This window comes from Centroberyx gerrardi, chromosome 5 (genome assembly GCF_048128805.1).
Source record: "Centroberyx gerrardi isolate f3 chromosome 5, fCenGer3.hap1.cur.20231027, whole genome shotgun sequence".
In the NCBI taxonomy this organism is placed as follows: Eukaryota; Metazoa; Chordata; class Actinopteri; order Beryciformes; family Berycidae; genus Centroberyx; species Centroberyx gerrardi.
This window is the reverse complement of record NC_136001.1, coordinates 35,765,357-35,793,111: the sequence shown is the minus strand read 5'-3', so window position 1 is coordinate 35,793,111 and position 27,755 is coordinate 35,765,357. Positions and strand designations below refer to the sequence as shown.

Here is a 27,755-nt window from a genome sequence, read left to right as displayed (position 1 = left end):
TCAGGAAATGTTCTTGCCGCCCTCGCCGTCGACTTCCTGTGCAGACAGGAAGTCCATGATGAGCTGGGCGGTCCTCCTGGGCCGCTCCAGCACCACAGAGTGACCGCAGTGCTCCAACAGCGCCACCTGGCAGCCGGGCAGCGCCGCCTGCAGCACCGACACCCCCGACACATCCAGCACCTACGGGAGAGAGAGAGAGAGAGAGAGGAGAGAGAGAGACAGGAAGGAGAGAGGGAGAGGAGAGAGAGAGAGGAGAGAGAGAGGAGATGAGAAGGGACAAAGAGAAGTGATTATGCAATGACTGCTGATCACCAGAAGTGTCGCCAAAAATCAAGAAAAACAAGAAATTTGGGGATTATCAGCAGAAGCCAAGTACCCCTCGATGCAAACTGGAAGTTGGGGCGGGGCCACATGTCGGGCGACACCCCCCTCCATGCAACTGGAATATGTAAACAAAGTACTGCTGCAGATAACTGTAGCTCAAGCATTAATTCCTATATTATTCCTAATGACAGCATTGTACTTTTATGGTATCAAAATTAATTGGAGGATGATATAATCAGATAAAAATTCTACACGTAGGGGCTTTAAAATGGAAACGTTTTATTTATAATGCATGTGAATATCATTTTTTCTGTGATAAGCAGTTTAATATATTCATTTTTTTTTTTTTTAATTATCCATAGAGGCAGCATTGGCCACATATTTTTTTAAAGATTTTCCCCCGTCAAAAATGACACTATTAGTCACTTTAATACTGTTCCACAAAATATTATAAAAAAAGATGTAATTTGTTATGAGGTTTTTGTTACAGTATCAATGGAAGTGGAGCTTCTGAATACATATCCCATTTACTTCAAATGGAATCAACATATTGACCATAGATAGAAATAGTAAGATATGAGTAATCTGGTTCTTATTTAACTAAAGACTTATTTTGGAAATGTTACTTGCAAACTTTTTAATGACTGGTGTATGAACAAAGTCCATAGATCAGTGTGAGCTGTCATGGTAAGATTCTACCAGGCGGTGGCAGTGTGTCATCTTGTCTCGAAAGCACAAGAAGAAGGGGGTGGAGCTACACGTGAAGCTCCACCCAACATGTAGCCCCGCTCCAACTTCCAACCTGCATCAAGGGGCAGCATGCTGTGTGGATAGGTATTTATTTACCTGGTCGTGCTTCCCCCAGATGACCTGTAGGGGTGCTGTGATCAGATGCAAATTTTCCTGTAAGGAGTGGCGAGACTTCTCTCCCACGATCTCCATGAACACTGTACAACACACACACACACACACACACACACACACACCAGTTATTGTAGCAGTAATATCACCCTGGGATTATGGCTGCTGGGTGAAAACCTTGACTCTCCAAAATGTCAACTTTTCAGGGACTGACAAAGACAGCCTTGTTTAGAGCATGACAACCATGTGGTTTTGAGGTCTGCAGATGGTTTTAGAAGAAGCTCCAGAGCAGCATGTCAACAATATTTGTATTTGTATTTATATACTTTATTATCCCCGTGGGGAAATTTATCCTCTGCATTTGACCCATCCTATACACACACTAGGAGCAGTGGGCAGCCGCAGTACAGCGCCCGGGGACCAACTCCAGTTCTTTTGCCAGTGCCTTGGTCAGGGGCACTGACCAGAGTATTAACCCTAACGTACATGTCTTTAATGCTGGGAGGAAATCGGAGCACCCGGCAGAAACCCACACAAATACGGGGAGAACATGCAAACTCCACACAGAAAGGACCTGGGACGGACCGGGGTTCGAACCCAGGACCTTCTTGCTGTGAGGCAGCAGTGCTAACCACTGAGCACAGTGCACAGTGATGCAGTGGGAAATTACAATGAGGGTGAACTGACCTCCAATCAGGCAAACAACCAAAAAAATCAATTATATTTTAACCTTCTTACCTTAAGTTTTATATGACTTATTATCATGTATACCCTGAATTTACACCTTGGATTTATTTTTAGTAAAAAAAATGGGCCAATTTATTTTCTAATAAAAGTGGGTTTACCCTCTATTTCTGCATGTAATCTCTCATGTAGAGCGACCTGACTACTGGTCATACTGGTGAAGGTCTCACTCAGGTTCATATGTTTCCATGAATAAACCATTCAACAGAATATTCTGCCTCCCTTTTTGACTGAGCAACAGTATCTTTTTTTTTTTTTCCACAATATATTTATTATACTCAAGGGTACTTTCAGGCAGAATCACAGTCAGGGGCTTCAAATCCACACCAACTCATACTCTCCCACACCCTCAGGAAGGGAAAAAGTATGACAAAACCCAACAATACAACATTTAATTTAAAAATAAATAATGGATGAATAATTAAAAAATAAAAAATAATAAAAATAATAATAATAATAGAAAAAACACATTAATTTCCCATGTGAAAGCATGTTTTTCCTGTTTTCCATTGCCTGCCATGTAGGCAAGAAATCCACCCCACACCTTGTCAAAAGTTCTTGGTTTCTTCTTCAAGTTATACATTATCTTTTGGAACATAAGACGAAAGCTCCTTCAGCCACATAGTAGAGCATGGTGGTACAGCACCATCCATCTTAATGCAATACACTTATTGGCAGCAATCAAAGCCATTTTGATAAATATAAATGTTCTGACCGTTCCTTGAAGGCAATATAGATTAATCTCCCAACAATACCAGCCTTGGGTTTAAAGTTAGCTCTAAGCCAGTCACCTTTTCAATAGAGTCCTTCACAACTCTCCAATACTCTTCTAAATGGGAGCAAGACCAAAACATATGGACCAGAGGTCCGATTTCTGTTAAATAAATTATTATTCTGATAAATCAGAATAGTTCAGATGTATTTTATTTAGATGCTGTGGTGTATAATCTTAAATTGTTGCAGTTTATGGTGACTGTTGAAAGAGAGTGTATGACTCTTTTGGCAACTTAATTTACACTCTTCGTCCTTAAATGCAATACCAAGATCTTGCTCCCATTTTACCTTATCTCCCACTGGGCCACAGTTACATAATTTCATTAAAATTGTATACATAAACGAAACAAAGTTCTTTGCATATTCTCTGCCCCTTATGTTAGTGTCCAACTCCATAGGGGCCATAGGCAATAATCGACCACCCTGTTGTAACCTGCAAATACTTAAAAAATTGTGTGGAATGCAACTGGAATTTTGTCTGCAATTGCTCAAAGGTCAGTACCTTGTTTTCAAATAGGTCCCCAAATGTTTGAATACTCTTACAATACCAAATCAATGAAGTACCTCAGATAGACCTGGGTTGGTGTAGAAAGGGGTAGCTGTGTAAGTGGATTGTTGATTTTTGTTTTTTTTCCTAATAGTTTCAAGTTTATTTATTTATATAGCCCTTTATCACAAGCATGTCTCAGAGGGCTTTACAGAGAATGTGTCTAGCTAGGTCTAACTAAACACAATCAGTGGTAAACAAAATTTTATAGGACAGCAGATGAAAAACACAAGGTAGGTAGGAGCAGATTTAGCGAGACAAACAATCTACCTATTCTATATAGCCTAACCTACCCGGCACCCCAGCCTTAGACCCTAAATATAAATAATATCTGACAATTCTGCAACCATGCTTAACAAATGGGTTATTAACAACACCTTTAAATGTATGGAATAAAGCAATATATGGAAGGCTAGAAAGGGTAACATTCAATAATTGATGTTGCTCAATTTGTAGCCAAGAGGGGGGACTCTGTGTGTTTGTTTGCCAAACCCATAGATTGTGCTGCTAAATTGTACAGGTGGAAATCTGGTAGGCCTAATCCTCCCTTGCATGGGCTTAGACAGAGAACCTTCAATTTCATTCTAGCCGTCTTCCCCCGCCAGAGAAATTGTATTATCACACTATTTAAACGTTTGAAAAAGTGCTGTGGGACATGAATGGGGAGAGTCCTAAATAGGTATAATAATTTAGGAAGTATACTCATTTTAATAGAGTTTACTGTACCTATTAAAGAGACAGACAATGATTTCCATCTACCCAACTCTTGCTCTATCTTCTTGAGCAGAGGGCTGTAGTTCAAGGAAAATGTGTGGTCTAATCTATTTGATATTTGTAAACCAAGGTAAGTTAGACAACTATCATTCCATGAAAAGGGTACATTCAATTTGGACATTACTTCTGCTGCTAAATTAAGGGGCATGACAATGCTCTTTGCGGCATTACCTTACCTTATAGTCTGATATAGCACTGTAGGTATCCAGTAATTCAACCAAATTTGTAAGGGAGATCCCAGGCTTTGCTAAATAGAGCATAATATCATCAGCGTACAATGAGATGGTATGTTTTATATTCCCAACTTCTACTCCATGGATGTGATCGAATTGCTATAGCCAATGGCTCAATTGCAAGGGCAACCCCCTGCCGGGTTCCCTTTGTCAAAGGGATTTGAGAGGAGATGTCAGAGTTAGTGAGAATTGCTGCTTTTGGATATTGATAGAGAATTTGAATCATGGCCAGGAATCTGGGACCAAAGTTCATTTTCTCAAGGACGGTAAATAAAAAAAATTCTATTCGACACGGTCGAAGGCCTTTTCAGCATCTAAGGAGAATAGGTACTTTGATCTGTTTAGCAAAATAGAGAATATTATAGAGCCTTCAAACATTAAACAACAAACCCAGTTTGATCCATGGACATGACCAGGTATGAAACGAGCTAATCTAGTAGCAATAAATTTAGCCAGAATCTTGCAATCCAAATTCAGTAGAGATATTGGTCTATATGAACCACAAAGATTAGCATCTTTCCCTGGTTTAAGTAGCAGAGTAATTAATGCTTGCTCTAATGTATCAGGTAGCTTGCTATTGACAAGAGTCTCCCTATACATGTCTACCAAGGATCAAAGAAGCCCAGGTAAGAATTTCTTATAAAAATCTATTGGGAATCCATCTGGCCCAGGCGATTTGCCCCCTGGCAGACAGTATATAGCCCTTTGGACCTCCTCTTCAGTAATATCAGCTTCAAGATCTCCCAATCCTCTTCTGTTATAACAGGAACAGCTAAAGTGTTTAGGAAAGCCTCTGTTGAAGCCGTGTCACTTCCCTGAGAAGTGTATAATGTTCTATAAAATTCTGTAAATGCTGCATTAATTAGCTGTAGCTCCCTAATTACTGAGCCATCTGTCAGTTTAATTGTAGTGATTATCCTATTAGCTTCTTCCCTTCGGATCTGCCAGGCAAGCAATGAGCAACAGTTTCTTACTGCTAATCGTAATGTGTGCAGTGTTTTTGGTTGACATCAAAATGGCGGTGTTAGCTCCTTCCTCTACCCACTGAGCTTCAGAACCAGATAACAATCGGCCAGTCAGTTTTGACTGGACAGCTAACTTTCGCTCCATGGAAGTAAAACCTGCAGCCCTGGAGGCTTCAGATAATTCCCAATATCCAGAGGGAGGTTATGGGTAATGTGGTTGATCCCGGCTCATGACCCCCGCCCACCCCACTGCATGTGCAGAGTACTGAAGTCTCATTTGATTCATTATGAGAGGAGGCAGGCCATGACACTGAAAACTATTCAGTAGGCCTATTTCACAAGAAAAAGCAAAAATTTGAGAAAAATCTGAAAAGAAAAATAGATATAATAACAAATTTGCATTGCTTTTTTTTATCCCAGAAATCACAACCCCCCAAAATTAGCTCCTGACCCCCAGGTTAAGAATCACTTACATCGCCCAATGGTGCAAACTCACTCTCAGCTGCCAGGCTCTGTATCAGGTAACTGACCATCAGCTTGAGTCCTATTCTATTCTAAACATCCAGCTGGCTGGTTAAATAGTGAAAGCGGCTGGTGGATCCAAGAGTCACTGTTACCAGATGAACAGAGAGTTAGTTTCCAGCAGAGAGTATTGGTGATCAATACGAGTACTGACTGACCCTCTCTGTAGAAGTCATTGTGTGGAATCCTGACATCCACCAGGCCCTGCAGGATCTGACAACACACACACACACACACACACACACACACAGGAGATATTCACCAAAAACTTGTCACAGTAACAGTAGCAGTAGCAGTAGCAGTAGTAGTAATAGTAGTAGTAGTAATAGTAATAATAACCTTTATTTGTATAGCACATTTCATACACAACATGCAGCTCAAAGTGCTTTACATCAATAGAAGGCAGTAAAAGACAGATAAAAAGATAAAATTCATATAAAAGAACAAGCAAAATGCATTGCATTAAAAGAATCAAATCAAGTAGCAGTAACAGTAGTAACAGTAACAGTAGTAGTAGTAGCAGTAGTAGTAGCAATAGTAATAGTAGTAGTGGTAGTAGTAGTAGTAGTAGTAATAGTAATAGTAGTAGTAGTGGTAGTACCTGTTGTGGTATCTTGAAGCGGACGTAGGAACAGAGTTGCAACATGGCCTCCATCTCCTGAGCAGTGGAGGGGATCAGAGGGATCAACTCTTTCTGCTTGCTCCTCTCCAACTCCTTCAGACGGCTGACAAACACACTGTCTATAGGACACACCAAGCCTGAGGAGGAGGAGAGAGGAGAGGAGAAGAGAGGAGAGGAGGAAGAGAAGAGGAGAGAAGAGGAGAGAAGGAGAGGAGAGGAGGAGGAGAGGAGAGGAGGAAGAGAAGAGGAGAGAAGAGGACAGAAGAGGAGAGAAGGAGAGGAGAGGAGAGGAGGAGAGAAGAGGAGAGAAGGAGAGGAGAGGAGGAGAGATGTCTATTGTATTGTCACTTTGCACTGTAATACTAATACTAATCCTAATAAACTTTATTTGTAAAGCACTATTTTAAAGCGCTTTAATAATCAAATAAAAACCAACAATCAAACTTGTAAAATAAATTAAAACGAGTAGCCTAGAAATGAAGAGGCAAGAGAGTAAAAAAAAGAGGCACTGCATGATAAAAGGATGGAGGATGAAACAATATATTTGTAAAAAAAAAAAAAAAATCAGATAAAATACATCACATAAAAGCAAACATCTGCAATATTTAAAGATAATTGTTAGGAAGTGATTTAAAAGAAGATACATAGTGTGTGTGAGTTCCTGTTGTCCTGCAGCCTGGACCTCAGTCTGCACTGTGGCTCTGTGTTACACTACTCACATTACTGTTTTGTGGAAACAAGTGATTTAGTGTGTCAATTTATGTAATCGGTTATTAGTTATTTTCTCAAACTTACATTTAGTTGCTTTTATTTTCCTTTTAAATGGTTACATTTTTAGTTAGTGCAAATTAAAAAGAAAAATACAAAAAATATAAAAAACAGACTTGGATTATGCTGTAAGAGCTGTATGGAGCCATTTTATGGTTATTTTCTGTTATTTTTTTAACTCTGAAGACAGGTCACCAGCAACTTCAGTTGTTTTGGAGAACACTGCAATGTACTTCTTCCGGGGATCTCCGGGACTGTTGTACGGACTAACAAACTTTACCTGATTTTCTACTGGCATGGGGGTGAGTAGATAGTGACTGAATTTTCATTTTTGGGTGAACTATTCCTTTAAAAGCAGACGATGCAGTGGTGGAGGCTTGTAGGCTGTGACTCGCTTTCAGAACGAACATAACAATAAACTTCACAACTTGGAAATATACACAATACTCTGAACTGATTGAAGAAAAGATAAGGATATTATTGGTAACTTACATTTCTCTATCATATGGAAGATTTGAATTGAAAGCACTTTCCACTGTGTTGTGAGCGCCACCTGCTGTTTATTCTGAGAGTAGACATGATCACTTAAAGGATAAGTTTGTTGATTTTGGACCTATAATAAGTAATCGTAGTACGGCCACTGTGCTCAGACTGTTCAGTTCAGTATCCAGTTATTAGATCATATAAATTGATAAGGACGGGGTGGCACATGATGGGTAGTTACTTTGTTAAGCACTTATTTTATTTTCGGCCCTCCGGCCTTCATCAGTGTCTAATAGTAACAAATATTTTTCCTCTATATGTACGGAAACTTAATTGTCACAGGTGTGTGGAAAGACACAGGTGATCTCATCATCTCAACATGATTTTGTTACAACATTAAATCAACAAAATAAGAGGTTTCAAAGTATTTCATACATGCAGACACCACTTTCAAAATACCTCTACCGTTTTGACATGAAGGATCTAATCCCCATAACAAGAATCATTATATGAAGGTCTTGCTTTATAAATCCCTGGTGTTAAACTAAACTCCAACATGTGGTTCCTGATGTAGCCACCAGGGGTCATTTGTGCAATTTACATTGTTAAACATGTACAACAAGACATGTCAAAAGATTATACAAAATGTCAAAAAACTTTATATATATATGTCAAAAAACTATGGGATATCTGAAGACATCAGGTGGTCAGCCGTTCATAAATCAGACATACCAATAGTCTCTAAGTTTAAACATTAGGCTACTATATTCATACGGGAGCCCGACCTCAACAGTCATTCATTCATAAAAAGACTGTCAGGTTGCATTCCTTGTTTAACCCATTAGGATGCAATGTATTTAAGGTATGTATCCAGAAACATTCCATTTTCAATAAGGCATTTTCGTTATTACCCCCTCTGCGATTCAACCTTACTTTCTCGGTGTCTATACATTTTAAGTCCTTGTGAGATAGCTGTAGCCTGAGGGTCTTAGTGAAGTAGGAAGCTGACTCAGAAGGCGAACTGAAGGTCCCACCAAGAGTGCAACACAAAAAAAAAATGAAAACAAAAATTCAAAAAAACTGAAGACTTACAGAACAGAGGATAACTCAACTCATATCAAATACCAAATCAAAATCATGATACGTGCACTGGCATCTGCACTGCCTGACCTTCCTCCCTGGCTGGCATCAGAGCAACTCTTTAAATACAGCCATCAATTTCAGAGACACATCCCCCTGGCCTTCACCAACCTCACTACAGGGGTGAGACATATTACCAGCTTTTACACACACATAGCTTTTACATATTATTAACCATAGTGTTATTTTCCACAGAATCTCCAATTTCCTACTGTACCTGAATACATCACCAAAATAGAGTAAATACTCGCGGTCTCGCTTAGCAAAAGAATAATACACATTAGCAAAGTAAGAACCCCCCCTACGACATGGAATAGGCCATGACATCATCAGTGATGTCATTGACCACATAACAGACGCAACTGCAGGGTGGCCCCCTCCCAAACAGTTGTTTCCCGTGGTAGGTAAGAGTACTTCTGTGAACAAAGAAAACTTTACTATACAATTCTGAAAATCCTGTAACCAAAACAACAATAAAGGTAAATTAAATGGCGAAACTGTTTGTCTGTCATTACAGTGTTAAACCGATAAATATGGAATTTGGAAATCTCAACAAAATATAACGCTAAACACAAACAGACCTGGGATAGTTATGTACGTTCGCATTACACGGTGAAATTACTGGTCAACTCAATGCGTGATGGAACTTAACAAACATGTAGAGATGTACCAATGAGATTAACTTATGGATAAAGAGATAATGTAACAGTGACAAATGATGTGGTCATGCCCACTTTGTCGCAGTCCTCCAATCTGTGTCCTTTATTTAAACAAGCACAGATCCTGTACAGACCCATGGCGCATGTTCAATACTCTGCACTGAAGCACTGCGAAACGTTAAATTGCCTAATTCCATTAACGTTACTTAAATACCACAAGGTAACATTAAAGTCACCTACCGTTAAAGTCTGTAGGGCAGCGAAGCACCGTTACAGACTGTGGAATGTTAAGTTTCACTTTTGTTTTCACACCGGGAGACTCTGTGGATTGAGTTCAGTGCTGCTGGTCTGCTGTCTGTACATCTCCACATTACAGACATGACATGATGTGCACATCAGGTGCATTAGAGATCGATTTAGATCCATTTCTTTACACTGGGCAACTTTTGATTTTGTGCCTCTGTATGGAAACACTACATCTCACAGTCAAAAACGCCCTCTACAGGCCATCTGACGAAGTGCATCATCTCACTAGCGTTACCTGACTGAGTGACTGAGTGACTGACTGATTTGTAGCTCTTTTATAAGTAAAATAAGGAGGGTGTTGAAATACATTGTTTAAAGGATATGGCTGGTGTTTTTAGATACATTTCTTATCGTCAACAAATCCTATGAAAATAACAAAATCAACAATTCGTTTTTAGCCTTCAAACCGGAAGTCATTGGCTCCAATTGTAAGCTAAAAACCTTTAAATACAGCTCACAAAGACATAGTTTCAATTTTAAAAATCGTAAAGTGTTACCATGAAAAGTCAGGCTGTTGTAGTTATTACCAAATCAAATTCAAATGGGAACAAATTCTTCATTACGCCGGGGACTATTTTCGGTGCTACGGAACTACTTTCCTGAGATGGAAAATGTGTTTACAGTCGGCTTATTAAGTTGTTTGAGGAAAAAGTCGGCTGGCCCGGTGCATAGCAATGATGAAATATGTTGCAGAGCAGCAGCATGGCTCTGTGACGGGTTTTTAATATATTTTTTTTAATACAATGGAGTTCTATGGCTGCTGGGACATGAGGCTTCATTGGGCACCGGCTACATGGACGAGACTTGTTAGCAAAACAAATTCATTGCTGATTTTTTATTTTCATAGGATTTGTTGACGGTAAGAAATGCATTAAAAAACACCAGCCTTATCCTTTAATGTTCTATCTGAAGACAATATGTACCAATATTTCTTTACCGTGGACTTAATGAAATGACTGAAGGGACTGTAGGCCATGATGTAATTCACAGTTTGCTAGTTTTTACTTTTTTCATGAATAGATCTTTTCTGTTTTTATTTTCAATTAATTCGGATGCTGATCGAAGATGACTATCTAGGTTGACTAGTTGACTTAATGGTAAACTTTTTTTCAGGGGAGTTGGATGGTAACTGTCAAATTTCAACAAATTGTTTTTATCTGTGGCTTTTCTGAAAATTGTGGTAGAGACTTTTCCATCTTGTTTAATAAGTTTAACGTCAAGGAAGTTTATGGTGTTCAGATCCCTTTCCAAAGAAAATGATATGCGTTCAAGACGTGAATTTACATATGAAAAAAAATCCAAAAGATGTTATTTGCTACCTGACCAAACCATGAATATGTCATCTATGAACCTGGAGAAGTGTTAAATATTTCGTTTATGGATAATATCATTGTAAATGAAATAATTTTCGAATTTGCCCATGAATAGGCAGCTGTAAGCACAAGCTGAGGGGGAACCCATTGCCGATCCATGTTGTTGTTCAACATACTCGATAGTTGATACCAAACAGAAAATAATTTCTTGTCAGTATGAGGTCCATTATGTTCATAATGAACTCAGTTGGAGGCCTAGAGTCTGTACGTTTTTGTAGATAGAAATTTAAAGCCTCTAAGCCTAACTCATGGGATACATTAGTGTAAAGAGAAGTTACATCGAGAGTTACCAACCAATCACTGTTATATCTTGAAGAGAGTTGATCTTTAACAGGAAATCTGTTGTGTCCTTGATAAAGGATGGCAACCGCTTGACTAGCAGTTGGATATTATAATCAACAAATTTATAAATGTTTTCAGTCAGCGATCCTTTACCAGAAATGATGGGACGAAGGCGAGGGTCTATTACAGATTTATGAATTTTTGGCAGTCCATAAATCACTGCCGTGAGAGGATGTTCATTTATTAGGAATTTGGTTTCCTCCTCTGTAAGCCAATTATTATCCCAACCTTTTTGGATTGAAGGTTATTTTTTTTGTAATATTTAGTATCTGTTAACATTCTGTTCATTTTGTCAATATATTTATTTGTGTCCAGGACTGCTATGCCACCCCCTTTGTCACATGGTTTTATGGTGATGGTTTTGTCTCGCTCCAACTCATTTAAAGCCTTTCTCTCTGCAAAAGTGAAGTTTTGTCTTTTTACATCTTTTTTAAGGGGCATTTTTACAGCACTTTCCTCTTCCACCAATCTACAAAAAGTATTTATAGAAGTGTTAGCAATGAAAGCCATGAATTTACCTTGATGTTTAAACATGTTTCTAGCTGTGGTTGTATAAGAAAGCTTAGTATTGTCTTCAGACTGAGTGAAAAAACCTTTCAATTTCACATTGCGAAAGAATCTAAACAATTCAGTTTTTGCAGAGTTCAATGAAGGAGTGGGAACAAAAGATAGTCCTTTGGATAGTACTTGCGTATGAATGTTATTCAGTTCTCTTGAGGAAATTTTGAAGACTAGGTTCTGCGGGACGGTTAGATCCGATGCTGCCCCTTGCCCCTCTTGCCCCTGCATGTGCATCCTGAAGCCCTCTTCAGGACACATGATCTGCAGGTGGGAGATGGTTCTTCTTGCATCGGTCTAAAAAACGCTGTTTGCTCGATATGGATCCCTGGGAATGTTCACTAACAGAGGTATTGGACCTATCACTGAATGTTGGACGCCTTCTGGCTTGAGGTTCTTGAGACAGCCAGGAGTACACCCGATCGTTTTGATAGTCCATTGTGTCTCTTTTGTATTTCTTGTATGTATTATTTGTATTCTTGTATTTTCATGGCTTGAATCTCCTGTTTGTATTTGTCAATCTGCGCTTGAGTATCTTTAGGAAGATTGTCATAGTCTGTAGCATTGCATAGGCATTTTGCGTCGTCCACTAGCTTATCAATAGAGTCCTTTATGATTGGCAGTTCATCTCTGCTGTGGGAGATGATAGAGCAGTGATTCAAGATTTCGCACACTTTTTGCAGAACGCTTTGTCACCTCTTCCAGTGGTGGGCTCCAAGCAAATCCTAAGTCCTCTTGGTATCTTGTCGGCACAATAATATTCACTGAGCGTTCTGGCGTGTAGTTCCAAGTAGGCTTCCTTCTTGTGTGTGTTCTCTTTACACTAATGTATCCCATGAGTTAGGCTTAGAGGGTTTACATTTCTATCTACAAAAACGTACAGACTCTAGGCTTCCAAATGAGTTCATTATGAACATAATGGAGTTCATCCTCCAACTTATTGGACCTATAATAAGTCTCTTCATCCCTGCAGTACTTGGACCCACAGACAATATTGGCTCCAGAGTCAGCTGTCAGTTGAAACAGCGAGCTCCGTTGCCTCCGGCTGCTAACAATGAGTCAAAATATCTCCAAAAAGACACCAACCGTTTCCGCTCAGGGGATCGTCTTCTACCGAACTCTACTGTTTACAATCTGACCTGACCGTCCAGAACTAGATCACTCCGCCAGGAACCGCCTTTCAACCCACAGCGGTCTGTGCTGCGACAGAGAAAAATAGTTCTGTGATTTCCTGATTAATGAAAGTTGAGTAACGGAGGAACTGAGTCTGTTTCCTCTCGACTCTGTGGAGACACAAACGGCTTTTTTGGAGATATTTTGACAAACAGTTTGGACTCGTTGCAGCAAGAGGCAGCGGAGCTTCAACTGACAGCTGACTGGAGACAATACTGTCTGTGGGTCCAACAGCTACAGACAATACTGTCTGTGGGTCCAACAGCTACAGGAGGAAGAGAGGAATTATGTAGAGGAACTAAATGTATGAACTGATCCTTTAGTCCTCTGTGATCTGACTAGTTTACTGTATATCAGTGGAATCAGGTAAATTAGATAATAGTAGATGTTACTCAGGGATGATTTCTACATAGTGATGACATCACCAGAAGACAGATTTTTTTTTAAAGTCTGTATTTAAGTGGGTAACTTGAAAGTACTCTGAGCTACTTTTAATAAAGACTAATGTAGTAAAGTAACTAGTTACTATTTAGGACAAATAACAAAGTAAAGTAACTAGTTAGTTATAATATATTTATAATATAAAATAACTTTCACCAGCACTGACTATGCTAGTGTGGCTGTGGTCAGTCTGCACTGTGCTGTGTCAGGCTCCAGGTGGGTTTACCTGCAGGACAGATCAAGGTGAGGCCAGACAGGTGACTGGGGTAACGGGTGGCGTACACCCCCGCTACGTTCCCACCCATCGACGTCCCGACCAGGTGGAAAGGATTTCTGTCCAGACCGACGCTCTGGACAAACTGGAGACAGAGTCGAAGACTTTATTGCCTCTGATGGGAAATGTGGTTTGCAGCAGGACACACAAACAAAACACAACATGACTCTCCACTGAACAGCACATGTTCGCTCGTCCATGCGTCGCACACAAAATCTCAATGCACCACTGATCCGATTTTGACAAAACTTGGGGGAATGATGCATCTCACCGCTGTGAGCACAGCTCAAAACAAAGGTGACATATTAGGTTCCTGATTGGTCCAGATGGGGACTTCATCATTCTTGGGGACAATATGTTCATCGATGTTTCAGTGTTTTTTTTATTTTTTATAGTTTTATAGCTCTGTACAAGAAAAAATATATTGCAACAGCTTCCACAGGACTGTAATTTTAAAGACCCCATGAAATGGCATCTTTACTTCCTTGATTTGATGTATTTCTTCTTGAAACAGGATGTTGAGGCGGGACTTAATGCAGTGAAGGAGCATTCAAAGTCTAAACCAATGGAATATGAGTCAGGGAGAGAAAGACAGTTTGATTTGATGGGAGGGGCAGAATCGTTCAAAAATCTGATGGTTTTATTGGTTAGAAATTTATATTTACACCTCCTGGTGCAGCATGAAGTTACCATGAAAGATATTCTGTTTTCCAGGAACAGAGAAGTAATGGGAGTTCATTTCATGGGGACTTCAAAAATGAAAATAAGATACCAAAAAAACGAAAATAGAAATACAAACAGGAGTGTTCAGACGTCGGTCCATGATGTAACTGAAACCAAAAGTAGAATATGGAAAAGAAAACTGAATCAGCGTGGAAGAGAGGGAGGTGAGCGTGCACATTCTCACGCACGCCCACACACACGCATGCCCACACACACCTGGTGGATGCGTTGCACCTGGCCCTGGATGCAGTAGTCCTCGGCTCCAGTGCGGCTCGTCCCCTCGTGCCCCGGCATGTCCACACACACAACATGCTGGCTGCTGGGGAGGTGCTGGAGAAGGAAACAAACTGAGACTCACTGACACTCTCCACACCTCCTTTCCTATATGCATCCATCCATCCATCCATCCTTCCTTCCTTTCCGCCTTCCCTCCATCCCTCCCACCTTCCTTTCATCCATCCATCCTTCCCTCCCTCCTTTCCCCACTCCTTCCTCTCTATCCTTCATCTCCATCCTTCCCTCTATTATCACCCTCTCTTTCACCTCCTTCCCCCCATCCCTCCTTTCCTCCACAAACTATTTCCTCAATGTTGTGTGTGTGTGTGTGTGTGTGTGTGCGCGTGTGTGCGTTACCTTGACGACGGACAGCCACATGTCTTTGTGTGCAGAGAAGCCGTGCAGCAGCAGCAGCGAGGGTGTGGCGCCCCCTGGCTTCCCCCGACAGGAATAACAGAACCTGTAGCCTCCGCTGTAGGAATAACGGAGCTGCAGCCCCAACCTGCTCCTCCAGTACCTGGGGGGGGGGGGGGCTGAGTCATTTCCTGATTCTAATCAGCAACTACCTGCGTCTCATCTTTAAACAGATCAGCTTAGAAACCAGAACCTGCAGTTTAACCACAATAAAACATAATATCAGCTCAATTTGTCTCATGGAGCCTGTTAGCGCCAGCTGCATGTTTCACAAGGTGAGAGCGAACACTGCACATACATGTTTTTCTCAGCACATTACCTAATTTCCCTACCTTATTTCTCTGTAATTTCTCTCATATTTCATTCATATGTAAACCTGATATTGACAATGTAAATATCGACACTTCAGGACATGTGTTTCTCGATATTTATCTTCTATGCGAATAGCTAGTAAATCTGTCCATGAAGAAGCTGCGTCTCTATTTCTTATTTGCTGTTTTATTTTCAATACATTTGGTGATTTTAATTATATCGCCGAAATGAGTTTCGGATATTATGGATTCACCCCACCCACCGCCGCCGCCGCCTCCGCGTGAACATAATCACTTCATAAATAAATCAATTAATTTTTGTACTCGTACTTTTTTCTATTATTATTGTGTGTGTCTATTTGGGCTCAATTTCCCATGAGATGGTACATGCTAGAGCCATGAAACTTTGCACCATGGTCTAGTATGGCTTCAATTAGACCCACAAGAAATATGACCCCCATCGGCCTGATGGTGGTGGTATAATTAAAGGTCAAAAATAAAGTTTAAAGTGCTATATCTCCCACACAGTTTGTCTGATTTACATTAAACTTAGTACACGTGTCCACCTAACTGTACTCTACAAATTTGCCATCAGGACCCTCAAGGTTCGCCTGGAAAAGTTTTGAGATATTTTGAATTATTTAACATCCTCCTACACAGTTGACTGATTACTAAATAGTTATAACTTGATCCAATCATCATGACTCTTGGACAACATGTTAACATATAATGAATGAACATGTATGCAAAGCCATTTAAATATTGACCAATAGGGGGCGCCACAAAGGCCAGAAAACTGTATCTCCTAATCCAATTGGTGAAATTACACGAAATTCGGTACACATGCTCTAGGATCATGTCCTAGTCAAAATCTAAAGTTTGGTCGTCATTAGTGAAAGTGGGCGTGGCCTATGACTTTTTGACTTATAACTCTAACAGAATGTCACCAATCGCTATGAAGCTGGGTAATCATGTTTCAACCTCTATGTGGAACATGCACACCAATTTCCATACAGATCTGACCAGATGTTGCCCAACAGCAGCATTTTGAGTGTACAGCTAAACACAGTAAAGCCAATACGAAGTTGGATATTGACACCTTTAACTTGCTGTTACATTCTTCAGTATCAGACTTGATGCTCGGGGCCTGACGGCTCAACAGCCTGATATGACAAAACTGACAGTAATCTTAATGCAAACTTCCACGTTTCAGCTCTGGCTGCTGTACTGGCATGAACCCAGCCATCGCCGCTAGTGGCTATATTTAATTAGTTACATTTATTATTGAGTGTTAAAAAAAATAGTTAAGGTACATACCCTTTATTATTGGGGAGACAATCCCTAGAGGATTATATCCATTTTGGAGTCTTTAGGAGTAATAATAATATAATTAACTTTAGATTAGCCCAAGAAGGAAAAAACGTATTATTTGGCGAAATAAAAATAGTTGGGACATACAACCAATATAATTGGGAAGATTAACCCTGGAGTCTTATTGTGTGATTATTGAATGGCTTTTTATTACATTTGACTTAATGGGGCCTTCGAGGATTGGGGAATTTCGGGGATATACCCCTGCTGTCGCCCCGTCAGCATAGATAAGCATAGATAAGTTAAGATAAGATATGTTAAGATAAGATAAGATAAGATAAGATAAGATAGCACTTTCTGCTACAACGACCCGATTTCCCCACAGGGATCAATAAAGTTGTATATTAATTTAATCTAATTTAACAGCCTGCAAGAGACCAATAAAGAAAGAGTTTTTTCGCATGGTGATGAAATCCCTGTAATGTTTAATTCAGTGTACTGAAATATCATTTTACAGTCAGCGTCAGGCTGCTGACAAAGACACTGTGCCACTTTAAACCAAGATGCCTTAATATTACATGACACAGTGACTCAGCACTGTGTGTGTGTGTGTGTGTGTGTAATAGGGACAGTCATCTACCAAGCTGCCAACTAGGAGTTTCTTTTACAGCTTAGTCAAAGTCCACCAGGCAAGGTCACACTGAAAATACTGCTGTGTGTGTGTGTGTGTGTGTGTGTTAGGCCCTCTCTCTCTTGTAAAAGGTGATGTTTTAAACCCTGCCCAGTACGACCAGTCTGCTGCTGGTTCTGGGTTAAATGCCTTGCTCAGACGCACCATAACAGTTTGTTGGGGGCTGGGACAGTGATCTGCTTTCGCTTTACCTGCCAAAATTTTCCCTGCTGCCTGATTTGAACTGTCGACTTCCTGGTGATAGAAAGCGTAATCGAGTAGAACCAATTCTGTGAAAAAATAAAAATGTGTTCTGAGGTTATTATCATAAAATAAAACTGAAACAGAGATGAAAACGAGGTGTTAACAAACTGAAATAAAAATAAAAACAAGATTTTGTGAGAAAACTGAAGTAAACTAGTATGCTGACGGGGCGACAGCAGGGGTATATACCCAAAATCCTCCAATCCTCAAGGCCCCTTTAAGTCAAATGTAATAAAAGCCATTCAATAATCACACAATAAGACTCACAGTTAATCTTCCCAATTATATTGGTTGTTTGTCCCAACTATTTTTATTTCACCAAATAATAACATTTTTCGTTCTAGACTAATCTTCATAATATGAAGCTTGCATGCCGTAACTATTTTTATATCACAAATTAATAAAGTTAACCAATTAATTATATTATTATTACTCCTAAACACTCCGAAATGAATAGATATAATCCTCTAGGGATTGTCTCCCCAATAATAAAGGGCATGTACCTTAACTATTTTTTTAACACGCAATAATAAATGAACTCAATAACAAATATTTATTTAACAATATATATTTATTAATAATTATTATCAAAAGTTCAAACTTCATACAAATCTCCATAATTGCCTGAACAATTCTCTTGACAAATTTCAATACAATATAATGCACCAGATGGTGCATTAATGGTGAGATATGGGTCCAAATAGCATGGACATTCATTTAATCAGTTAATTAATAATAGTTATAATAATCATAAACACATCAAAATCAATAGAGTTCTTCCTCTAGGGGTCATCAATGTCCATACCAAATTTGAAAAGATTTGTATAAAAACTGTTCAAGTGATTACATTCACATTCAATCAATATATGATTTAGGCCTATTGTTTGGATTATGCCATACTTGTTGCAAACAAATATATATATAAAAAAAAACTCTTCTGAATTTCTGTCATTACACCAGCTCAACTACAACTAGAACTGAAACTAAATAAAAACTAAACTACAACTACCAAATCCACACGGAAAACTAAAACTAAATGAAAAATGAAATAAAAATTGAAAACTATATAAAAACAAAAACTAATAAGCTGCAGGCTCAACATGGACAGCTGAAATAAACTTTCTGTTTTTCTGACCTGGGAAATACTTTCATAGGAACGACAATATAAAAGGTTCTTAAAATGGAAAAGGTTGAGAACCACTCAACTGGAGAACAAATGGAAGACCTCAGTATCTTCTAGTATAGCAGCACAAACGTGCGTGTGTCTGTGTGCATGTGTGTGCAATGTGTGTGTGCATGTGTGTGTGTGTGTGTGTGCCGCTACTGAGTACTATACAAATACTATAGAAAACACTATAGAACGTATGTTTAGCATGGCGGGTCGCGACTTTACGGCGGCGACCTGCCACAGTAGAATATAAACACTGGTTGGACATAATGCTGAATGATGTGTGCTGATTGTTCTCAGAAACAACGTGTTTGTATGGCAGCAGAGAACTAGCCAACTAACATACAGCTGAAATGTAAAGATTACATCTAACAGCTAACTAGCTAACACATACCGTTACAAACTGTTTCAAACACAATTCCAGTCTGTTGGCTACTAGCCAGCAATGTTGTGTTTAAGTTGTGTCAATTAAATTTAGCATATAAAACAGCCTCTATCTTCTACTCTACTGACGTGTGGAAGGTGATGCCAGCCTCTCTGGCCTCTTTGGTCCTTTTTGTGTGATCAAATTTTTCTTTATTAAGGTTTTATGCATACAATAAGGAAAAGGAAAAATCACATAGCATAATATAACAATGCTACACACAGTCAATGAGAGAAAATAAGAATAAAATAAGTAGTAATTATAATAATAACCAGAGTAAATAAGGGAAAAACAAAAAGCAAAAAACAAAAATAAAACCAAGACATCCACCCCACCCCCCTTCCCCCCTCTAGGGATTTAAAAGCATCGCGCGCAATAAAGAAGTGACAGTCACTCTAAAAGACTTTTAAGGTTTACTGAAAAAGAGTTCCAGATTTCTATTGTTGGCTCCTTCGCCCATGCACACGGGCTGTCGATAGTTCCAAGTACACAATATCTAAATACATGAGAACCCACACCCGGAAGGAAAGGGAATGGGGTGGCTTCCACCGTGTGGCGACCAATTTTTTTGCCGCAGTGAGCCCGGCCAATAGAGCACGAATTTTGATCGGCGTCAAGCCCAGGGTGGACAAATCATTGAGAATCAATATGACAAGTGACGGAGGCACCTCAATCCCAAACATCTCAGAAATATTGTAGGCAACCATCTCCCAGAACTCAAACACTGGGGGACAGTCCCAAATCATATGGAAATAAGTGCCACGCAAATAGCGTCTCGGTGCTCCTGTGCTATTTGCACGTATTTAAATTAGGTAATATGCATACATTTGGCGCAAAATTGGCCCCTTTCTATGCAAATGAGCCTCACTGCAAAAACAGTCCAATTCACAAAGGTCGGCGCTAATTAGAGTGAAATTATTAGCGTCTTCAGAGAGTTGGTGGTAACTGAAGCGCATTTATAAGGGGTGTCACGCCTAGACTTTATCACTTGTTGATTTAACTGAGAATTGAATTGAATTGACCTTGCAAATGTCTCTGCAACAATTCCACCTTTGTGTGACCTAAAAAATAAGATTGTCTGTAAATACAGTCTGTAAATAATATTTTGACATTATTATTATTATTATTATTACTATAGAACTTTAACACAGATTGCTTCACAAACGAAAGCAAATAAATCAGTACAACCAAACAATCAATACAACTCAGTTTCTCACTCTGAAAATATTTTCACTTATCTCACTAGTCAGCACAGTGGGCCTTATTTTGGCCTAAAGATTCAGCACCATGGACAGCCCCGCTCAAACTCATTTACAGTATTACCTCCGCCAAGGAGGTTATGTTTTCAGTGCTGTTCGTTTGTGTGTGTGTTTATCTGTCTGTCAGCAGGATTACGGAAAAACTACTGGCCCGATTTTCATGAAACTTCGTGGAAGGGTGTAGCATGGGCCAAGGAAGAACCCATTAAATTTTGGAGCGGATCCGTATATTGGTTGCGCTTGTACATTTGCATATCATAGAAGACTGGATTGGCCTTGGCGGAGGTCTGCGCTCGCGAGTGCCCTTCTAGTTTATTTTGGGATGCAGTGAGATGCAATGACAAACAAAGGATGCAGTGACAGGATGCAATTGTGTCATGAAAAATAAATGAATAAAGCTCCCCTACATTCTCCTTTGTTCTCCGCTTCAAATCATGCCATCTTCTTTTGCAGTCTGAAGGTGCGTTTGGAAACACCAACAGCACTGACAGACTGGGATATTAAATCCCAAATATGGTTTCTCGCAGTCCCGGTTAAATTTCTTGCCTGAAGTTTTGAGGAATGCCTCTGCACCTCGTCCGTCAGGGCTTGCAGCTCGCGGTCTAAAAATTTCATTTTTCTCTTTCTCTCTGCCATTGTCCTGCCTACTGTGTTCTTCGCGCAAAGGCAACGTTTATACTTTGCCACATTGGCAATTGCAATCAGATGCAAAACAGGGGCAAATTGCACTCAGTTGCAACAGGTTATGGGCGTGTTTGCGCTGGCATATCATTAGCGCAATATCTTTTGTGAATCGGTCCTTGAGACGGAGCAAATAGCGGTTGCAAATGATACGCAATTCATGGTGCTATTAGCGGCCGCAATCCATTCTTTGTGAATTCGCCCCTCTGTGTACAAAATTATAGTGAATCTGCTGGTGATCAGGGTTTCTAGAGGCCAACAAAATGTTAGACCAGACTATGTTCCAATCGAAATCTGTATCGAGGTCCGGGATATCAGCCCTCCACAAAACGTCTAATGCCATGGGTCTATAAGCATGCTCCGAGATAAACCAATAAAGTTTGGAAACCAGACCTCTTGTGCCTCTGGTGCTACACAGAATTGTATGTAATGGATGTGGTGTAAGAGGAGATGGGACTCTGCAGGCCTTTAAAGTGGATCTCAATTGCAAATAAAAAAAAAAGGAGGAACGTTGCAATTCAAACTGTATGCACAGGTCTTGAAAGGAGTGCAGGCCCTTGTCTCCATAAATATCCCCCAACGTGCAAATACCTCTCTCCCTCCAGCGGGGGTATTGTATAGGGCGGCCACCTATCAACAGTTTAGAATTATCAAATATTGGTGAGCATGGGTTCCACGCAAAGGGGAACCCACGCAGCTTCTCTGCCGCCCTCCAAACGGTGAGCAATTGAGAGACTATGGGGCCGAACGTTTGTCTACATCGTGCTGGGGGCACGTTGGAGTATAGAAGATCCTAGAGAGAATATGGATGTACAAGACTCTCTTCCAGAGCTCGCCAAGACACCAATGCGTTAGGCTCAAACCAGGTTAGTAAGGGTCTGAGCGTAAGGCCCAATTATAAAATTTAAAATTTGGGAGAGATAGACTGCCTGCCAGTCTCTCCCGCTGCATCGTGGAGAGCTTGATACGCAGGTGTTTGCCTTGCCATACAAATTTAGTCACAGCTATCTGTAGCTTACTCCAATACTAGGCTGGTGGAGGAAGAGGAAGCATCGAGCTAAAAAAGTTAACTCTAGGGAGGATATTCATCTTGATTATTGAGACTCGGCTACGCAGAGAATTGGGTAATGAGGACCATCTGTTTAAATCTGAAGTAATTTTACTAGGAGTGTTTTCAAAACTATGTTTCGCTGTGGTTTGAATCGACGGAAAGATTTCAACGCCCAAGTATGTGAAGTGTTTGACGACTGGGACAACTGGAGGGACGAATGCATGGGCCATAGCCTCGTTCAACGGCAACAGAGCAGACTTCTGCCAATTAATTTTAAACCCAGATAAATCACCAAACTGGTCAAAAATAACCAGTATCCGGGGTATGGATTGTGTTGCGTTGTCGACATACAGTAACAGATCATCAGCATATAACGAAATATGGTGATGTGTTTCGTTGATCGAGATCGGAAACAGCAAGGGTGATTGACGGATGGTCTGCGCCAAGGGCTCGAGGGAGATGTAAACAACAGCGGGCTTAAAGGGCAACCCTGTCTGGACCCCCTAGCGATGTCAAAAAGGGGTGAGCAATTCTTACCCGTGAGCACCATAGCAGTAGGGTTCGAGTATAGCACTCTGATCATATCAATAAAAGGAGTGCCAAAGCCCATTGCCTCAAGCACCGACCACAGAAAAGGCCATTCCAGCCAGTCAAAGGCCTTCATCGCGTCTAGCGAAAGAACTGCAGCAGGGGATTTCAGGTTGCGGGCGCTATCTATGACATGTAAAAGCCTCCTTACATTGTCAGACGCTAACCTGGATCGTATAAAGCCCGACTGGTCACAGTGCACTAGTTTTGTCATGTAGCCCTGAAGATGCCGGGCCAGCACCTTAGCATAAATCTTTACGTCTGCATTCAGCAGCGAGAGGGGTCTGTAACTCGTACATTCCATTGGGTCCTTGCCCTTTTTCAAAAGTAAGGAAATCAAAGCAATGTTAACGTCTCTCGAGAATGAACCCTCCTTCATCGAGAACTGAATCATATCGTAGAGCAGGGAACCGAACAAGGGCCAAAAAGCAAGGTAAAACTCCAGCAGAATTCCATCCAGGCCCGGTGATTTGCCCTTGCGCATGTCCCTCAACACCTCCTCAATCTCCACCAATGTAATAGGTACATTCAAGTCTTCACATTCACTCCCGGAGAGACGCTCCATATGGATGTTCTTTAGGTATCTGTCGTACTTGGGTTTGTCATGGACTGTCTACCCGCCTTAGATTTAATGCCAAAGATGTCTGAGAAATGCTCGCTGGTCCGAAGTCTCAGGGCCAGCAGGTGACTGAGCCTCGCAGCATGGAAGTAATATTTCTGCCTGGTTCTGTGCATGAGGAATTCTGAGCGGCGCTTGAGGAGAGAATTAATTTATTTTTTAACCACCTCCTTCAGGAGGGAGACCGAATCACTGTAGCTATGTTGGAGAGTAGCATCTAGGGAAGCATATTTCCAGGGTGCGAATTGCCGGGGGGGATGGGGGGGATTTCCCTCCCTCTGCTTTTGATATCCCCCCCTCTGGTAATTCATTTTTATCGCCGGTGGGGATACGTTTTATCCCTGCTTCTGGTCAGACTGAATTAAATAAATGCATTTCCTATGCCCGACAGTTAGGTTGCGCAATGAAATGCAATCGCAGGTGGGGACACGCTTCCCCCCACTCTCATGTTTTATTCTGTCAGTAAATTAAATACATGTATTTCTCCAATATGACAGTACATGGCGCAAACAACTTCCAAAAAAACCCGCATGGATTATAGAAGGTGCGTTCTTTCCAGCTCATAAATTTGCAGAGCTGTGGATAAAAGAAGGGCAACCAAGTGTAAAAAGAAAAGGAGGTCCGTCATCAACACTAATTTTTGCTTTGCTAAAAGAACGGTATGTGAGAAATCTTTCTTCCTTTCGTCAGCATCGCTGCTGTCCACAAACACGCGCTGACTGGCACACAGCTGGCATCACCTGCGGGCCAGACACATAAAACTGTAGATTCAAGCCAAAGCAACCACTGTATTACGCACCGGCACCGCTGTATATTTTGAGCCATAATGGCCCGATTGATCACACCAGTAGGTCTGATTTATTATCTGATGTGCGTTATTCCTATTCCCACATTACTGTGCGATATGGTAACAATATATAAACCTATTTACTCAACTAGAATAGAAATCAGGTTTGTAGAAAAGGGATGTTAACGCCCGCATGTATTACATTTAAGGCTCAAAATAAAATGCCGCACAAATTCCCTCTTTTATATTATCCTTCTCTTTGCCACATAGCTATACTCACCGGGAGCTGACACAAGCATGCATGAATGTATGCATGCTTGCGTGGAGGTATGCAAGCATGCATACACGGCATTCTCCTACTCCTCCTAATCTCTCTCTCTCTCTGTGTGGCTCATATATGACATATGTATATGGTCATATATGATATATATGGACATGTATGGATAGAATTCGTTGGGGAACAATAATATGTGTATTATAGGGGTTTGCACTTGTATTTTTCATTTTCATGCCTTCTTGTGTAAAATATCACCCGGCAAAAATACATTCCAAAAATATCCCCCCCCCCCCCCCCCCGATTTTACAAATCGCACTCTGCATATTTCGATTCTAGCGCCTCCAGTCTAGCCGCATGTGCCTTGTTTCGATTTCAGGCAAATAAGGTGGTGTTGCTTCTCACAAAGCCCTTCACAGCATTCCATAAGATCCTCGGGTCGGCAACCGAGCCCTGGTTAAACTCCAGAAACTCACGGAAATTAATCTCAAACTGTGCCTTGTATGCCTCATCGTCGAGCAGTGAAGAATTAAAACGCCACCTGGGAGCTTTAGACGGGGCAGATTTTATGGAGGCAGATCAGTAGACAGGTTTATGATCGGACCATGCGACTGGGATGTAAATAGTGTTCTGGACGTTTTGAAATAAATCTTTGGACGCAAAGAGAAAATCTATTCTTGAGAAAGATCTATGTCTGGCTGAGAAAAAAGAGTAATCCTTGACGGATGGGTTCAATAAACGCCAGAGATCGATCATACCCATGTGGGTAGCCCACTGTCGTAATGCTTGCTCTCTGCCCTGCCCGACCTATCAATGTTACTGTCCCACACTGCATTAAAATCTGCGCCTAGAATCAAACTAAAGCCTGTTAGATCCAGGAGGGTTTTGATTAGAAGATTATAAAAATCGGGGTCAAAATTGTTTGGGGCGTAGGCAGAAATCAATGCTAAGCTCTTCCCATCCTTCATAGTGGCACAGGCCATTAATGTCAAGCTGCAGTGATAGAAAAAAGAAGTTGCCAGCTAACATGGTAGCCTAGCCTAGCTAGCATCTAACCGGCTAGGCAGTGCAGAGCTCCAAATCAAACATTTAATAGATCATAATGTCCAAAAATAGAACAAGAAAAATAACATTGTGGAGCATGTTACTGAGCCTCTTACCAGTACAAATGTTCTCCGGGAGCATGGATATATACCTATGCATTAAGCCAGTCCAGTAGCTGATATGACAGCTTCGACTCAAAGCGCTTTGATGCATTGCAGAGCCTTCTTCGGGTCGTCAAATCGATGTTTGATACACCCGGGCATAGTGAAGGACAGCACGGCAGGGTATCCAATGCCAAACGGGATCTTAGCTGCGTGAAGTAGCCGTTTGCATTCCAGGAAAGAGTGTCGCCGGTCTTGAGTAGCCTTTGAGAAATCCTGGTAGATGCTAATTTTGTTCCCCTGCCACCGTACATCGCCAATCTCCCTGGCTGCACTCCTCAAGCGTTCTTTTTGCTGGAATCGTAAAAAACGCACAACGAATGGCCTCGGCGGCGCCCCGGGCTTGATAGGAGCCAGCGCCCGATGTGCAAGTGTGTCCAAGTCCAGGCCCTTCCGGAAAATCAAGATGAAGGATCTCTGGGAGCTTTTCTTTTAAAAAAGAAATGGCGTCCTTATTCTCACAATGCTCTGGAAAGCCATAAATGCGCAGATTTACGCGTCTATCTCTGTCTTCATATTCAGTCAGTTTGGCGTTTAATTTCTCGACCTCCGAGGTAGACGCCGAAGGATGGTCTCGGCGTTGTTTTTCGGCGTCTTCCAGCATATCCAGACGGGCCTCTGCACTAGTTATTCAGGTTAGGACATCCGCTAGCTTCTCCTCGACAGCAAAAATGCCTCTCCGCGCATCTGATAGCTCCTTCCGAATGTCTGTAAAATGCATCTTTGGGTCCTCGGACAGCTGTCGAAGAAGCCCAAGAATCGCAGTGTTAGATGTCGGCTCGCCCTCAGAGGTTGTAATGGCGTTAGCCTCGGCGCCATTTTGAGCGGTCTGGCTAGTTTTGGCCCTAGTACTAGTGCTGTTGAGTCGAATTTGGATCGGTTTTCTTGGAATTCGGCATGCCGCTCATGGCAGGGATATATAACGAATTAGAAGACTCAAAAATTATAGTACAATTATCACCAGTAATCGGGTAAAAAACAAAATGAGTGGCGATGGTGCCAGAGCTCACTTCCTAAGCAGCCATCTTCCTCTGCATCACCACGTGACCCCGTCTCTTTGGTCCTTTTAGTGCAGCAGTTTGGTCCAGATCAGGACAACAGTGGTTGCTTCCCATAGACAGCTGTTGTAGCTACGGGTAAACTGGACCCAGGTAAGATGGCAGATGATTATCCCACGCTTAATGACGTCATGTCCCGTCTAGTGTTATATCTCTATGTGCACATGCAACATGGAGGAAGGATGGCTATTTTGTTCACAAACTATTAAAAAGTTCATTTTGGAGGGGGGCTACTTTATTCGTTAAAGCAAAGTAATAGCCTATCAGGTGAACACCTACATAATGTTCTCACTGTAACCAAATCATCAGACATGTTTTCACAATTTAAAATGGTTAATGTAGAGTGAAATATGTTTTCTACTGTAAAATATTTTATAGCGTTTGAAGAATTTTTTTTAAAATAGCTCATAAATGCAGTCCAGAAAACAACTTCCGATTCCAAGTCAAGACGGACTGGAGAAAACGCAAAAGTTGGACCGCTGTCCACAAGGAGGCGCTGCGTTGTCACGCCGTCAAAATTGTTTCCCATAGGAATGAATGGATTTCTGGCATACTGTAACGTAATGGAATGGTCAACTGTGAACGAGGCGATAGGATGTGTGTGTGTGTGTGTGTGTGTGTGTGTGTGTGTGGGTGTGTGTGTTTACCAGTAGTAGACCTTGATGAGCGCTGCAGGCCAGAGCAGGAAGGAGGTGAGGAAGGCAAGGATGGGGAGAGCCAGAGTGCTTCCTGCAAGCATCAGCATGTTAGAAACATCCAGCTCCATCGCCGCACGCCCTTTTAAAACAA

At 41.0% G+C, this 27,755-nt stretch overlaps 1 protein-coding gene across 1 annotated transcript; it reads right to left on the bottom strand.

The window, feature by feature from the left end:
- LOC139911877 (monoacylglycerol lipase abhd6-B-like) lies at positions 1-27,755 on the bottom strand. The gene is made up of 8 exons (XM_071899480.1): positions 27,614-27,755; positions 15,240-15,399; positions 14,823-14,936; positions 13,836-13,968; positions 6,346-6,503; positions 5,903-5,957; positions 1,171-1,271; positions 1-180 (listed from the first exon to the last, which is right to left on the bottom strand). Exons 1-8 carry the CDS (start codon positions 27,730-27,732, stop codon positions 1-3), a joined length of 1,020 nt encoding a protein of 339 aa, XP_071755581.1. The 5' UTR covers positions 27,733-27,755.

Excerpts from the sequence above, each read along its gene's own strand:
- LOC139911877 (XM_071899480.1), bottom strand. The coding sequence starts at position 27,732 with ATGGAGCTGGATGTTTCTAACATGCTGATGCTTGCAGGAAGCACTCTG. Across the intron at positions 15,400-27,613 it reads CTCATCAAGGTCTACTACTG|GTACTGGAGGAGCAGGTTGG; the intron begins GTAAACACACAC and ends CCCCCCCCCCAG. Across the intron at positions 181-1,170 it reads TCTGGGGGAAGCACGACCAG|GTGCTGGATGTGTCGGGGGT; the intron begins GTAAATAAATAC and ends TCTCTCCCGTAG.